The following is a 16,057-nucleotide window of genomic DNA, read 5'->3' as shown; positions in this document are numbered from 1 at the left end:
CTCATTCTTATTTTCATGATAGTCTAATGAATCATAATTAAACCTCCATTAGAGGGGCTTGATTGCAGCTTTGATGAGGACTTGATATATTAGTATATAGTAGTTGCTAAAAGAGCTTCAAGCCTAGGTTTCTCTACTTAGACATAAGTAGAATTAACTTAGGCTAGAGGATAGTTAATCCGCCATGAAAATGGGTTTAAACTTCCTATCATGCTAATTATTATATAACTAGAGATACCATAAATAATTAGGGATCATTAAAGGCCTAACATTTATGTTTGAACCCTGTGTTTAAACGTAAAGATTAGGGTTGCAACAAACTCTATGCTAACATGTTAGATATTAATTAAGGTGGATTCAAACTTTCTCTAATTTCTTCTCCATATCCATAGTTTATATTTGATTTCCTTAGTTTAAATTCGTATAGATTTAATTCAATTTACACCATATATATTAGTTCTATTTAGAAATCATTACTCTCACCATTGTTTTCTTGTTTGCTATTAGTTAAATTCGTTAAGATCTAAGCAATTTGGAGTGGAAAGAATCTTTACTCTAATTATATTGCATGATTAATTGAGAGTAGAACTTTGATATAAATATAAGAATAGTTGAATTGTTTTATTCTTTCTAGTGTTCTTTAGCTTATCTAGGGCAAAACATTCTTTTCTAGTTTATCAGTGAGCACCCGGACTTTGGCCTAGTTGTACAGGTGTGCGCCTATGTAGCGAAACTAGAGAAGGGGGGTGGAGGAAAGCGATAGGCTAATTAAACTATAATAGGTAGGCGTGGACCTTTGAATGAAAAGTTTTGCTGCGAGCAAACCTTATGACCTAAGTATGGTTATATAAAGGTTAGGTTACTAACTATGTGGAAAAGGAAATTCGAATCCAAAATAGAAAAATAATTCCAACACTGGACTGAAGTCCATAACAGGTTTCGTGTCGGTCCTAAATAGAGTTAGATGTCCAATATTGAAATATTAAATAAATATCAAGTTTCTAAAATTGCCGGATTGGCCACCACTTTTGTGTGAATGGGGAGCCATTGGACTCAGCTTCTAGAGGTTCGATTCTTTTATCTCGTGTTATATTCCAACATTTTATTTAGAGTTTTTGTTTTGTCATTAACATTAATCTCACAATTTTGTGATTATCAGGCACCATGCATGGATAATACCTATACAAACACTTTTTTATCAACTAGACTTAGACAAAGTGGGGGCTAAGTCTAATTAATTTGCCTATGGAGGGTTTATTCAAAGAGTTCTTATATATACGGGGTAAAGTCAAATAAGCCTTTAAGATATTGAGTCCTATATATATTGATCGGCATATCTTTTCTTTTACCTATAAAGAAAACTCCCCAAGCAACAGTGTTATTTCCATCAACCGTATTTTTCGCTTTCCAATTTTGCCCTCACTCATAATTTCTATTTACAATACTATAATCTGATTTTATTTGTAATTTATTATATTTGATTAGGGTAAATGTATAAATGTAATATTCAACTCTAACTAGATTGGTCAACAATTGCGGCTGGGCTGGAATTCGATGGCCTTTTTACTACTGGGCTTCGGTTGCAATTTGGTTGGGCTTATTTTGAGTAGCCTTCGGTTGCAATTTTTTTAAAATCAATCTTGTCACATGGACTAGGCTTTTGTTAGGTTTGTTTTCGTGGCTTGGTTAATTGGACAACTCTTAACTTCACGCTCTTTTAAAATTCGGAAATTATTTCATTTTTTTTTATCCCGACAAATTTAACACATTTAGTCTAAATTAGTGGGTTAGTGAGACCTCTTTACATCTAGAGCAACAAATCGGATCAGGAATTAAAAAATTTATGATCGATACAAATTTGAATTTTGGAATAACCCGATTAATTTCGGTTTTTGATAGGTAACATAAAATAAGTGCGAAAAAAACATGCGCATCGATTGCAATTTGGTTAGGCTTATTTTGATTGGGATTCGGTTGCAATTTTTTCTAAATCAACATTGCCCGCTCATAGAGCGTGCCCAAATTTCTAATATATATATATATCTCTCTCTCCTTTACAGAACACGCCTCGAGTTACAGTATTTTTTCATACGTTGTTTTTTTGTTTTTCCAATTTTGCCCTAGCCAAATACTATTATTACAATCCATGTCATCCAAAATTTCGGCAATACCACCCGAAATTTCGGCAATTTTATTTTATTTGAAATTCCAGACAAATTTTCACAGTATTATTACAATCCATGCCACAACCTATGTCATCCGAAATTTCGACAATACCATCCGAAATTTCAACAATTTCATAATAAATTCCGAACAAATTTTAAGAAATTATTTTTATTTTTATTTTTATTTTTTGACAAATTTAACATATTTACTCTAAATTAGTGGGTTAGTAGCATAGTTAGCAATTCGTAATATGGCAAAAATTCGATACGAAAAATATTCGAATAAAATTCGAGCTTCGATAAGAATTTGTTTTTTCAATTTGGATTAATTAAAAAAAATAGAAATGCCAAAAGTTCGAGTTCATAAGTAATTCGAGTATAATACGAAGCTAAAAATAAAAAAAAAAAATGCGATAAAATTTGACAACATACTTAGCAAACTTATAATGAAAATACGAATAATTCGTGAATTAATGATTTCTTGCTGAATTAATGAATTATTCCATATCATTAATAAATACGACATTTTTAAACGTTTTTCAAATTAAACGAATAATTCGTTGAATTGCTAACTATGGTTAGTGAGACCTCTTTACATCTAGAGCAACAAATCGGGGGTTGGGAATTTAAATTTTTAATGATCGATTCAAATTTGAATTTTGGAATCGAGGTTTTTTATTAACCCGATTGATTTGGATTTCGGATAAGTAGCAAAAAAATAAGTGTGAAAAACAATAGGCACATCGCGCATGTCAGAATAGGTTTCACGCTCATGGAGCGTGCCCAGAATGCTAGTATATATATATAGCGACGTCCGTTTACAGACTTAAAATAAATATTGAAATATCGCGATATATACTCTCAACAAACTTTAGTTCGCGGTCCTAAAAACCCAAAATCTCTCCCTCTCTATTCCTCTCTTCTATTCTCTCTCCTATTTCTTTCTTCAGAACGCTCCACTCTCCCTCCCAACACTCAATCCTTCAATCCCAAAATAAATCTCTCACTCGATCTCTCTCTCTCCCATATCTTTCGTAAGAACACTCCTCTCTCTCTCTTGTGTCATGGGATTTCTCTTTTGAGCTATTTTTTCTAATTAAAATTCTTGCTGCTCAATATTTTGTAGATAGAATTTGGAATATGATTCTTCAATTCTTTCACTTGTATGACTGCCAATATTTATGAAACATGGCTGCAAATTCGCGTGAAGAAAGAAGAGTCAATCAATTCGGGTATTTGCTTCGTGCTTTGCTCGTGAGATGCAGATGCATTTCGAAATGGGTTCATGAGTAAACGGTTTTTGCAATCGGTACTGGGGTTATTGTTGGTTGAAACATGATCAAAGTGTATACTTTTTCTTAAAGGAAGTAATTCACTTTTTCATTGATACCCAAATGGGCAAAGTGTATTTGTGACTGGGAGAGTGGGAGAGCATGTTTTTTTTTTTGCAACCATATGGTTCTTTATTTTATTTGTTTTTTTTTTAATATACCAATTGTTACTCAGCCCCCAACTACTGTGGGGAATTTGATAATGCTGGGGCGATGATGAGTGTCGATGAAAGCTTAATGTGCTCTTTTCAAATTCGGAAGCCAGCTGAGAAGAAAACGAAATTCATGATGTCATCTAAAATGGGATGATTGCCAAAGTTGGTACTTCACGTTTATGAGTGATTTTTGTCGTCTGTGTTTGCGAAATAATTTGTGGCGATGATGGAAGTCCTGATCTTGCGGGCACACTGTAGTATTTCAAGCGGATTATTTTTATTGTAGAGAAGATTGGGGAGCTGTGGATGTGGAGCGGCAAAAGCCAGACTCTATGTTATTTACATTTTTCTTGTGACAGAAACAATATGCTCATCCCATGTATATACATTGCTCTATTTTTTTTTTATTGAATCATGAGTGAAACAAGGATAATTGTGGCTCTAAAAAAAAAAAAAAAAAAAAAATTGTTACTCTGGATATTGGCACCTATGTATTAACAAATTAACTTGGTACACTGTTGCAAGGTACATATATTAGTGCATACTAGCTTCTGCACGTTGATGGAATTCAGTATGTGAACCAAGCAAAACCATGCATTGGCTTAAGTAACTGGTTGATAATAGATATAAGAAGCCTTCTTCCTAGTTGAAGTGCTGAACAAATCTGCAATTCACTCGTCAACAACAGGTCAACAGTTCAGAGACTCGGACTTCTTTGAAACCAGAATTGATTATGAAAACACTCTGGAAATACTCTACTCGGCTTATTCACGACGTTGAAAACCTTTCAACCATTTCGAGGTTGAACATGACTTGTGTTATACAAATTCTCTACTGCCACATAGTCACCCTTTCCACCAATGGCCTCTTCAAACTGATCGTCTGCACCCACTTCCCTCTGCTGGTGTTTTCTGCTCTCCTGAACCTCTCTCCTTGTTCCATGGCCAACGACCTAGCGGTGTAGTGCTTGGCCCAGACAGGAAAGACTAATACAGAGACATCCTCTTTGTTCCCATCCTTTTTAATTCCCAACTTTATGTTTGTTCCAGAAACATTCCAGGGCATTTCTCAAGAACCCCTTGCCTTCATAGTTGTTTTGCACAATAATAAAGAGGCAATACTGAGTAATATGATCTACAATCTTCTTTTCTAGCTTTGACACTTGGCAGGCTACATTGTAAAAACCTTATATCAGTTCAATTCATAAGCTTAAAACATAGCAAACAATATTGAATATGGTGAATATGGGCAATAGAACTTCAAACAACAGAGTTCCAAATGCAAAAACTTATATGAATATGAATATTTTTAGTTAACACATGCTGACATGCATTATACTAGTTGAACTGAAATAGAAGGTTGACGCTGACATGTTCATGCAATTCCAAAGTCCAAACATAACCAAAAAAACAGTACCCACAATTGTACTTATTCTCCAAGTCTAACAGTGTAACAGGAGGCTACTCTAAATATAGCACAACTACTTATCTTAAGGTTTATAAAAGAACTCCTACTGAGACTCCTTTCATAGCCTTAAAATTGTCGCAACTCACCTATATGGGACACATCTTAGTGGACATTTTGGAAGGTAATTTTGAGGCTAACAATGGATATGATGAGATTACATAAGCACGACCCGGGGAGAAGCTTTACAAACTTCTAAATGGAATTCAGCATGGCTGTACATGTACTAATTGCCCTTGATTTCTGACGTGGAGGACTACCATTGCAACAGAAAGATATCGAATATCTATTGGACAAGATAGTTCATAGAAGCAACAAAGGCACAAAGCAATATGAGTATTAAGTTGCTCATCGAATATACAATATTAAGTTGCCCTTGTATTGATATACAATATCAATTTTTTAGACATCAATATACACAGCGTACTGTCCACACGATTTTTCATGGAGATCAAAAGCTAAGTAAAATTGTGATATCAGGATAAGAAGTGTATGATAGACCAAACCCTGTGACCTCATTCATTCCTACTCATTTTTCCTTTTCTAAAGTATGAGCCTTGCGAGCTGCACCAGTCCAGTATAAAATTCAAAGAAGAAACAAGTGATGGCCATACAATACAACAGGAACCAAGTCAAACATTACATAATTCTTTAACAACGATGGCAAATAGAGAACTATTTTATTTAATCAAAATTGTGTTGCTGTAAGTTTAATCAAGATTTCTCACATCAGCTAACACGAGACAACCAAAGGAAAATAAAGGGAAAACATGATCACAAGTCATGCCATCAAGAATAAACATCAGTAGCTATAGTCTATGGTGTACCTACCAAAACACACACCTCCTGGTCGATCACTTAATCCAACATCTTAATCACTTTAAGCTGCCCCAACTCGGTGCAATGCCACAACTGAATCTCCCACCTTGCAAAATCCTTTCTCCTTGGCATATCGAAGGGAAAATACTAGTGCTTCTTTTGTTGCTTCTACATCAGAAGCTTTTACAGACCCTGCGCTCAATACAGGTACTAAACCCCGAACAATAAGACTATGCCTAGCCGGTGCTTCGTCACTACATAACCAATCAAATTTCTCAGTTTTAACTTCGGGTACAACCATAGACAGGATTGGCATAGATGGCCTATACTTGGCAACAATCTTGGTAGTACTTCCACCTCTTGTCAATACCAAAATTAGAGCAACTCTGACAGAGTTGGCTGTGCACACAGCAGAAGAAGATAGGCTCTCGAGTGGGCTCATAGGCACTGGTGCAGTTTGCATAATCCGTTTAAAGGTTGCTACATAATTTACTTCGGACTCTGCTTCTTTGCAAATTATGGCCATGGTCGAGCGGTGAGCTCGGATATGCTCCAAATTTGTTTCCCCACTAATCATTACATAGTCTGCGCCATCAAGAACTGCATTAGCCACATCGGTTATACGCTTGTGTTGGCCGTGGGGACTTGATCATTGACTATAACATTTGAGTTTGCAAGTAATAAACGGGTTTCCCTTGGATGTTGCACTTATAGATCATTGTTTTTTGTGCTAAAAATATCTTTTCAATTGGGATTTCCATACCCAGGTCACCTCGTGCTACCATAAAAGCGTCAAAATTTGCAATTATATCATCACAATTAGCTACCCCTTCTTAGTTTTGAACCTAGAAAAATAAAAAAACAATAGTTTAAGCACTATCAAAATTTTGTGATGAGAGGTCATAATCATCAGGTAAATGACACAAAATAGGTAAAAGGTAGAATTTTAAGATGACTATGTTTGGAGAGAGAATAGGAGAGAGGGAGCGAGTGATAGAGTTTTGAGAATCCGGCTTCAAAACCCTTCGCGAGATTATATTTCAAAATTTCGGTTTTTAAGTAAAGTCCGTAAACGGATGTCCGTCTAAGAGCGAGGCTATATATATATATATATATATATATATATATATATATATATTCCAATAAATCATAATAAATTTGGAGATATTAAGGGGAACAACTCTTTAGCTAGGTTTTTTTTTATATATATGGACTGACAATCAACTGAGTGGATTGATGGTCAAGTACCATAAGTCAGACTAAATACGAATATTTAGTTTTTTTTAAAACCAAATGCAGATTACCATACTATATATTAGAAGGACCAAAACCTAAAAATCCCTAAAAACAAATAACAAAACAAACAATGAAAAGTAACATACATATACAAACAGGATCAATAATAATATTCTAAACAAGTAAGAATACAAACATGGTCAATAGTAATATTCTAAACAAGTAAGAAAGTAATGAACATAATGAAGCAAGCGTGGTGTTTAAATAGCATAACACTAGCGCTTATAATTTTAGCGAAAGGGAAACAAGCTTCAAAAACTAAATATATATAGCGTACAAAGTGATAAATAAAAATAAAAATCGACGGGGGATGAATACTTACCTCCTGCGCAATCAAGCAAACAAACCACACTTTCACAAAATAAGCCTCTCAATATAATCAATATAATCGAAGAACAAATGTGCTTTTAACCTAAATTGATAACAAAGATGTATCTAACTAGTAATTGAAACAATCCAGAAAGATATTTAGTTGAATTGGGTAAACCTGATTTGCGTTTAGCAAGCTTTGATGAGAGATTTTAATGGCGGATCGATTTCTTTGCCGTTAAGCTTTTGCGCTCTGATACCATAATAAAATGAGGATTGAACTCAAAATGATAAAATGAGAAATTTCATTCTTGATTATTACATAAGCAAAACTTGTTTATATAGTACTGTTTTGACGGTTACAAATGACAGCTGTCTAACTAACTAACCTGACATGGCAAAGTCTTCAGTCTTCATTCAATTTACTATCAGCCTTTGTTTCTCTGTCTTTAACGTTGACGTAATAGTAGTCTTGCAGTCCAGCAGGCAGCAGCCATGATCCAACCAGTGGCGTTTCACACATATAGAATACGAGACTTCATACCTTGTCATTTTCGCAGTATCATCACAGCCGTAACGACATGCAAGCCGTGGATCTTTGTGTTGTGAAGCAATTATCTATCTATATATACACACGGGAAAGACTTCCTAAAACACAACCGACTACAATTCCATAAACATATCAGTTTCCTAATTCCAGGGCCGGCTCATCCATAGAGCAAAATCAGCAGCCGCCTAGGGCCCCGCAGTCCAAAGGGCCCCCAATATTTTCCAGCTGCCCAGCCCACTATCGCATTCTCATTTTTCTATTTTTATGGAAACTAGAGAAAAAAAACGGTATGCAGAGAAACAAACCCTTCGTTTCTCTCGCCTTCAGCCTTCTCCACCGTTTCCCACTTTCCCACGCCTTCTCAAACCAAAAAATACACGCATCCATAACTAATCAACATTCTTCATCACTCCCTCATTCTCTCTGACTCTCTATATTTTTCTTCTTCTCTGTCTTTCTATTTGCAATTCTTTGTTAAGCAATTTATTAAAGTTTAAAGTTTGTGACTTGTGAGAAGACTATTCAAGAAAGGAAAAAAAAAGGTTTGGGTCTTTTTTTACTTTAATTGTTAATTTTTTATCATCTAAATTCTAATTAGATCATTTTATAATTACACTCAAACTCATTATTTTCTTTTTGTGGACAATGGATAGTGGTTTTAACAGATATAATTGGACTAGTTGTTTAGTCAAAGTGGTTGTCGTGGTCTCGTGGATTGTCTACTTTTTCGAAATTCCAACGTGACTTCGGCTATCAATAAAGCTTCATCTCACGGTGATTGTTTTTATTTTATTTTTTATTTTGGTATGTTATGTGACTATATGTGAGGACTTATTGCTTTGCGCTTGCATATTATTTTACATTTCGATATGAACCGAAAGTATAAATCCGGTAATAAAAAACGTCAAGAAAAGAGAAAAGCAGATGAGGCGATTGAATCTCAAGGAGGAGCTATATTTAAATTTATAAAAAACTATAAACAAAGTGAATCGGTTAGTTCAAGCGATAATTTAGCAAATTAACAACCTGACCAACCAATAGAAGTGGATAATAATGAAAATATGGAACAAACTGATAATGATCCTAATGTAAATTTTGTTCCTAGTGTTTATGTTCAAGACATTGAAGAAAATCAAACAAATGAAAGAAATGATAACTCAACAATAGACTTGCAGCTTGCTAGTATTGATGAGAACCTCAATGAACAATTCAACTATTTAGTTCAAGATATTTATGACCCCGGACGATGAGATAAAATTGATACCTAACTAAGATTGAGTGGATTAGCTACATTATCTATAGAAAGAGATTTTCTAGAAAAACTTGAATACAAAGACTTAATTAGTGATTTTGCAGCTCAAAAAGTAAGAAAAATGAAATTTAATTGAAGTTTGTGAAGTGTAATAATTTCTTTAGTGTTAAAAAACAAAAAAACAAAAACTTTAAAGTTTGCCAAAGTATTTTGATAATACATTGCCGGTCCCAAGCCCGGATAAAGGATGAGGGTTTGCATTCATATGATGAAATAATGTAAATATATAAAGCAATAAGTTGTAAACAATTTTTATTGGTATTAATTGTAGAAGGCCCCAATTCGAGTTTTGCTTAGAGCCCCCAATGGCCTTGAGCCGCCCCTGCCTAATTCGAGCGGTGGTCGCAAAAATATGAAGATAGACTTGGAACTTGGACCAGTAAAACGTCGAAATATATCTTGGTATTTTGCTAATTACGAAATTCCACTATATATATATCCACTTAAAGATAACGGCTCTCAACATTTCTGACCCCATCCAAAAAGATGGCACTGCTATTACTATCTTCTACCACCCCAACAATTGTTTGCGGTCCTAAAACTTCACTCATTCGAAGCAGTAGTAGCTATGGAAGTTTAGTTTCTACTATAGTTCCTGTTCGTTCATCACTTTTAAGGGTCTCGAGTCGGTTGGGACCAAAAATAAGATGCCAAGCACTTGGTGACAATTCTGTGGATGCAACTGTGTACCAAGGAATATATGGTCCATGGTCTGTGGATGAAACTGATGTTCGCGAGGTACTACTCGTTTCGCGCCTTTCTGGTTATTATTTGTCAGCTTAATTTTTGTGCAAGGTATTGACTCTAATTAAAATACTTTGAAGTTATTGGGATACAAGTTAGAAGATTTGTTAATTTTGATGAAATGGACATTGGTTGCCAAAAATGATTGCATTGCTTGGTGTCATATATATACTAGTAGTTTTAACTTAATCCCATTGAATTAATTTTGTATATAGCTTCTTGTTCGGTGCAATGGACCCAAAGTAATGATTTTATCATCAATTTAATCTCCGTTCTTCTTTTACAAATTTCAACCAAAGGGCACATCGTGTTCTTGCCCAGAAATAGGAAATATTTGTGCATTTTCAGTTGTCTTATATATACTAACATGGGGAATGAAAAAGGTGATAATTGAAAGCCAGTGACGAACCACCCAGGATTTTACGACTGAGGGGTGTCAAAGTTTGTGTACGCATAGATCAAAGCTTTGTGTGAATAAATTAATGGTTTTCATCGATAGAATAGTGTCAAAATAAATTTGAACCATTTAAAAGAATATTTGTGAAATGTCTGAAATCTGGAAAATGGTTGAGAAAAGTGCTGGCCTCACTAGTTGGGTTTGGAAAAATAAACAGCTAAAACCACACGTGGTGTTCTCATTGGTACAGTTTCAAGATCCAGAAGGTTTTTTCTACTTTGCATTCAGTATCCAAAATTGCAAGCGTCAGATTTTTAAACTGAGGATGTGAAGCTTCTATTGGTGAGTTGGTGCAGACGAATATGTTTGACTTACACAGTTACACATGCCCATATTTGAAGTTCAAAAGTTAAGGATGCCCCCACCCCCAGCCCTAATCAATGTCTCCCACTGATGGTAGTAAACCGCAAAGTGGTGGAAGTATTTGTGTCGTGCCATCAGTAGCAGCAGTTGTGCAACAGAAGAAGTAGCTGGTTACTAGTTATAGCACAAGATGGATGGTCATGGAAGATGCATCAAAAGTTTTAGAGAGGAAGAATATAAGAGGGAACCCAAGCCAGAAGTTTAAGGAAGAAGATTTAAAGGCAAAGATTTGTGCTTGAGGATGAAGATAAAAAAGAGGAGACACTGACTGATATTTGATTTTAGGCTCCATTGTATGGAACCCGATCCGCCTTGTGATAATATTAGAGTACCTCACGTCCTCACAGCAGTGAGCAAACAAGCAAGCAGATGGGACAGAAAAAAGAGGGTGGGAGAGGAGCAGGAAAAGGGATAACAGGAAGAGCAAAAAAAAGGAGCTGGATTTGCCGAGGAGTGTGGGCTGACAGGGAGGACAGGAGTGGGTAAATCAGGAGAAAAGGGAGGCATGATGCATGGAGAGCGAGAGAAGAAGAAGGAAGATATGGATGGGAGGGAGGGAGAGCAGCGGAAGAAAACGGAAGTTGGTGATGGAAAGGGGAGGGAGAGCAGCGAAGAAAAAGGAAGTTGGCGATTGAAAGAGGAGGGAGACCGTTGAGGGAACGGGAGGAAGAAGGCCAATTTTTAAGTTTCTGCTATACTGACTCTTAAGTTGTGAGTAATAATAAGCAATCGATGTCTTCTTCTTTTCCTTCATCTGTCTTTAAAATGTCAACTGTGCTATATTTCCGAATTGGAAAATTTTCCATATTATTGTAGTGAACTTTTTACATATTACAAGATGCTTTATTATGCTTTGTAATTTTCATAGATAAAATATCAAAAAATTTAAAATTAAAATTAAAATTCCTAATTTTCTCGGCGAATTCCCAGATGATCTTATTTTCAGTTTGATCCCTCTCTGTAATTACACTATTGTAATCCATAATGACTGTATCAAAAGTGTTTGGAATGGTCTTGTGTCGTATATATTAATGTATAGTCACAGTATCTATCTGGATAATCCTCTACCTTAACAGGCTCTTATGAGTACCACCATAAATGCTTATAAAATTGTACATTTCGATATAGAGTATCAGTTTATGGAATCAGTTTTAAAGGGGGACATGAAAATGACACAGGATAGCAATCGTTACTAGATTGAACCTAGCCTAAGGGTCGCCACTACGAACTGGAAGTTTCCTCAATATCATTTGTGCTTGAAATGGACTTATTTGTTGATTTTGACAGATAAATATGTGTACATGGCTTTTTTTATATATATTATTTGTTACATACAGGTCCTTCTATATAGATCTGGGTTGGTGACTGCTGCTGCATCATTTGTGATTGGGGCATCGACAGCTTTTCTACCAGAAGATAGTTCCTTGAGAGAGTTTCTCAGGCAAGACCTTACTTTTTTATACGCACTTGGATCTGGGGGACTTGGCTTGTCACTATACTTAATTCACATTTATGTAACTGAGATCAAGCGCACACTTCAAGCGTTATGGGCAGTGGGTATTCTTGGATCTTTGGCAACATACCTAAGCCTTGCTCAACCTGTTGGTCAGAGCTTACCAGATTATGTTGTTGATAACCCCACAGCTGTGTGGTTCGTTGGGCCTCTATTTGCAGCGTTGACAGGACTCGTATTTAAGGAAGGTAAGGACGCCACTTACCAATCCCTCATTGTCATTGGAGATCTGTTCAGGCAGAACTGCTATTCCTTAGTCACATCTATTTTACTAGTCAATGGTGGTATAGTAATTTTTTGAATAAAAAAAGTTTGTAGTTATCCCATTGTGCTCTCATTGCTTCATAACTTTCATTTACTTTCAGGCCTCTGCTATGGGAAACTGGAAGCCGGAGTTCTGACTTTTATTATCCCAACAGTACTTCTTGGACACCTGGTACATGCTCTCTCAAAATTTTCATAGCTCAAGTTTTTTTGTCTGCTTTGATTAGTCGCTGATCAGCTGATGTATGATGTATCTAGAGTAATTAATGTTGTCAAAACATAAGATTGCAGTAAATTTTGTTACATTTTTTTGATGATCACAATTTTGGATATCATCTAGGTTGGACTAGTAGATGAGTGATTGCAAGATATAGTAAGTAGAAAGATCTACCATTCATGGGTAGGCACCTGGAAAAACCACTACTGGGTTAAATGCAAATGGAATGTAATCTTTTGAATCTTTTAGGTGTAACTACCTCCATATAAAACAAAAACAAAAAAATCATAAATCATAATCAAAATCAATAATAAAATGATTAAATCAATAGAGAGAGAGAAAGAGAGAGTCTTCTCACTTTGTTTTCAATCAAAAAGGGTTATCATCCTAGCCACGGTGTTTGCATGTAGAGACCAATCCAATCCAAGCACATTTAGTGAACAAATTGTTGTCAACTCTAGATCTCGTGCTATCCAATTTATTCTTCTTAAATTATGGTGCCTCATTTCAAACATGCAGACGGGATTGATGGATGACGGGTTGAAACTTAGTCTACTCGGAGTATGGATGGGGCTGTTTGTGATATTTTCTGCCAGAAAATTCACACAACCCATTAAGGTACAATGTTTGTTTTCTGGTTTGTGTTGGGTGTTAGTTAGCTGCCTTTTCTGTCTATACAACTCATTAACTGTTGCTGCCTTACTGGCTATATTGTAGGACGATATTGGTGACAAATCTGTGTTCATATTCAATTCCCTTCCAGAAAAGGAAAAGCAGATTTTGATTGAGAAACTCGAGGAACAGAGGACTCAAAACCTTAATTAGGCGAGGAGAATAGAGCGGCAGCGCCCATATACTTACAAATTTTGTCACAACACTGGACTGAAGTATTGTTTTAAAGGTATCCATCTTAAGTTTCCCTTTGCCTGTAGGTATTATTTCTTGGGTCTCTGTCATTTCTTTGTACGAGGAACATCAAATTCTCCACAAATTATTCACTCTAGTTGAACTATTAGATATGTTTGTAATGCACCATAGTTTCATCTGTTAGTAATCTCTTATGCCAAGGAATCACAAAATTTGGGCATGCTTATCTGGAATTGATATATTGCGTATTGCTGGCTAGGATATCTATGTCATCATTCTCCTAAACTCTGAAATTAATACCTCTTCATTTGTACCTCAAGATCATTATTTTTTATGAAAATCAACCAGTCTAATATTTTGGATGTTGCATGCAGATACTGTTTACAAGTAAAGTTAGATTTTGTGTTATCTTTTAGAGCAACTGAATCCATAAACATATCATATAAACCTTACTTTTAGCTCTGTTTGGAGTTGGATGTTAAGTATTGACCGATAAACCTAAGATAACCTGTGGAGTTCGTGTACAACACTTATTGAGGTATGAATGTTATTGAATAAAATCTAAAAGCCTGTTGTAACCGTGCTTCGGGCTGGGAGCATCTGATCCTTAAATCTAGATTAAGCATTCCTCTTATCGATATATCTCCTTCGATGAAAAAAGAAGTGAGATGTGTCATTGCTTAAATAAGTTAGAACATTGCCAGAACCCAGTTCTGTCCAATGAGAAATTAAAAAGGTTCCACGGAATGATCTTTTGTATACACCGGACAACATTCCCAATCTTTTAGTAAGACTGGTTGGAAACCCATTCCATACAAATTCATCCTTCACACAGGCAGTTTCCTTATTATCCTTCTTGGCGACTTTAGTGAGACATTATGGTGTTAGTTTTGGTTACTACTTACTAGATGCAACCCTAATGGATTCCTTCAGTATATTCATATCCTTGAAACAAAAGTTCAGCATAAAGATGCTCTGGCTCTAAGCACTCATCAATCATCATCGACAACTACTTTGCTACAGCGGACGATGTCTGTTTCACTGAGCGTGAGCCATTTCACTTCAAGTACCATGACATTATAAGTTTGTTTCTTGAGATGGTTAACATTGTCTCGTCACTTTAAATGGCAAGTTTCTTTGAGGTTTGTATTTAACTATTTATAATTTGCTCTTGTTTTCTAACCGTTTAGGTTATATATATATGTCGAGACTCGAGAGTTGTCATTTCTGGAGTGAAGAGGTCGTTGGTCAGCAGTTGACGCGTGCAATGCTCCAAAACGACATCCTACAAGACAGAACCCACAAATGCAACCCCATGTACATATGTACTAGTAAAGAAGATACTAAAAGTTTATTCTCTCTCGGTGAAGTCTTTTTAGCAACATTTTGCCTAAAACATCTGCATCTACTGAAATATGTTAACACTATTTTTGTGTGCTATCTTGTAACTTTTCGGCAAGTTTTGAATGTATTAATTATCCTTTACAGTTCAGCATAGATAGCCATGGCAATCATTAATTTGAATACAATATTACTTATCTTGAACTTTTTATTTTTTATTTAAAGGTTCGTAATTCCATGTAGTTCTCCAGAATCTGACTTTGTGTGTAAAAGACTTGGCCACAAATGATTTCTAGACTATATCGTGGAGTTTGTGAGGACCCAGCCACCCAACTGTTAAACCAGTGGTGAGTAACATGCAGTTCGATTCCAGTTTCTCTGATCAAAGAGTTTTGCGGGAAAAGAGAATTACTGAACAAATTTGGAAGTAATCCTCCACAATCCCAAATTTGAATGAAAATGCGTATGTCCCAAAAAGGTAGTGTTTCATTTTATAGAATAATTTAGGAAGGCATTACATTGTTCAACTTTGTAAACTATAACTGTAAAGTACTCAATTTCGGGCTCTGATTATTGAGAAACTCGAAGATTGAAGGTTCATACTTCCTCTGTCTATCATCTTTCAATCCTTGCTAGGTTTCAAATGCAATATCATGAACAAACAACCTGTTATACAGTTATACCTTTCTTGTTTGTCTGCCTAGTGCCTACGAGTAAAAGTTTTACCCACACTGGAACAAGCCGTTTCTAATTTGACTGCAAATTTAATTTAGATTTCGAAAGGTGAACAAGTCCTACAGCAAGAAATGATAATAGCAAAAGTACAAAACCATAATAATTCAAACCAACTAATAATAGGTGTAACAATTTTTTGAAGCCATACCTCCAAG

General features: G+C 35.5%; 1 protein-coding gene and 1 pseudogene across 2 annotated transcripts; one reads left to right on the top strand and one right to left on the bottom strand.

The window, feature by feature from the left end:
• Positions 1-5,995: 5,995 nt before the first annotated feature.
• Positions 5,996-8,091, bottom strand: LOC147515611 (pyruvate kinase, cytosolic isozyme-like; annotated as a pseudogene).
• Positions 8,092-9,827: 1,736 nt separating this feature from the next.
• LOC147515610 (integral membrane family protein) lies at positions 9,828-15,371 on the top strand. Of its 2 annotated transcripts, XR_015210770.1 has the most exons (6): positions 9,828-10,139; positions 12,303-12,666; positions 12,844-12,914; positions 13,479-13,577; positions 13,677-13,860; positions 15,017-15,371. XR_015210770.1 is itself a non-coding variant. In XM_086588510.1 (5 exons), exons 1-5 carry the CDS (start codon positions 9,888-9,890, stop codon positions 13,782-13,784), a joined length of 894 nt encoding a protein of 297 aa, XP_086444636.1. In that variant the 5' UTR covers positions 9,828-9,887; the 3' UTR covers positions 13,785-14,050. The 2 variants fall into 2 exon arrangements, 1 of the variants encoding a protein (XP_086444636.1); XM_086588510.1 differs by lacking the exon at positions 15,017-15,371 and having other exon boundaries at positions 13,677-14,050.
• The last annotated feature ends 686 nt before the right edge of the window (positions 15,372-16,057 follow it).

This window comes from Coptis chinensis, chromosome 2, assembly GCF_015680905.1.
Source record: "Coptis chinensis isolate HL-2020 chromosome 2, ASM1568090v1, whole genome shotgun sequence".
In the NCBI taxonomy this organism is placed as follows: Eukaryota; Viridiplantae; Streptophyta; class Magnoliopsida; order Ranunculales; family Ranunculaceae; genus Coptis; species Coptis chinensis.
Note: the sequence above shows the minus strand (reverse complement) of the source record. Positions and strands in the feature narration are given on the sequence as shown.

Excerpts from the sequence above, each read along its gene's own strand:
- LOC147515610 (XM_086588510.1), top strand. The coding sequence starts at position 9,888 with ATGGCACTGCTATTACTATCTTCTACCACCCCAACAATTGTTTGCGGT. Across the intron at positions 10,140-12,302 it reads ATGAAACTGATGTTCGCGAG|GTCCTTCTATATAGATCTGG; the intron begins GTACTACTCGTT and ends TGTTACATACAG. Across the intron at positions 12,915-13,478 it reads CAGTACTTCTTGGACACCTG|ACGGGATTGATGGATGACGG; the intron begins GTACATGCTCTC and ends TCAAACATGCAG.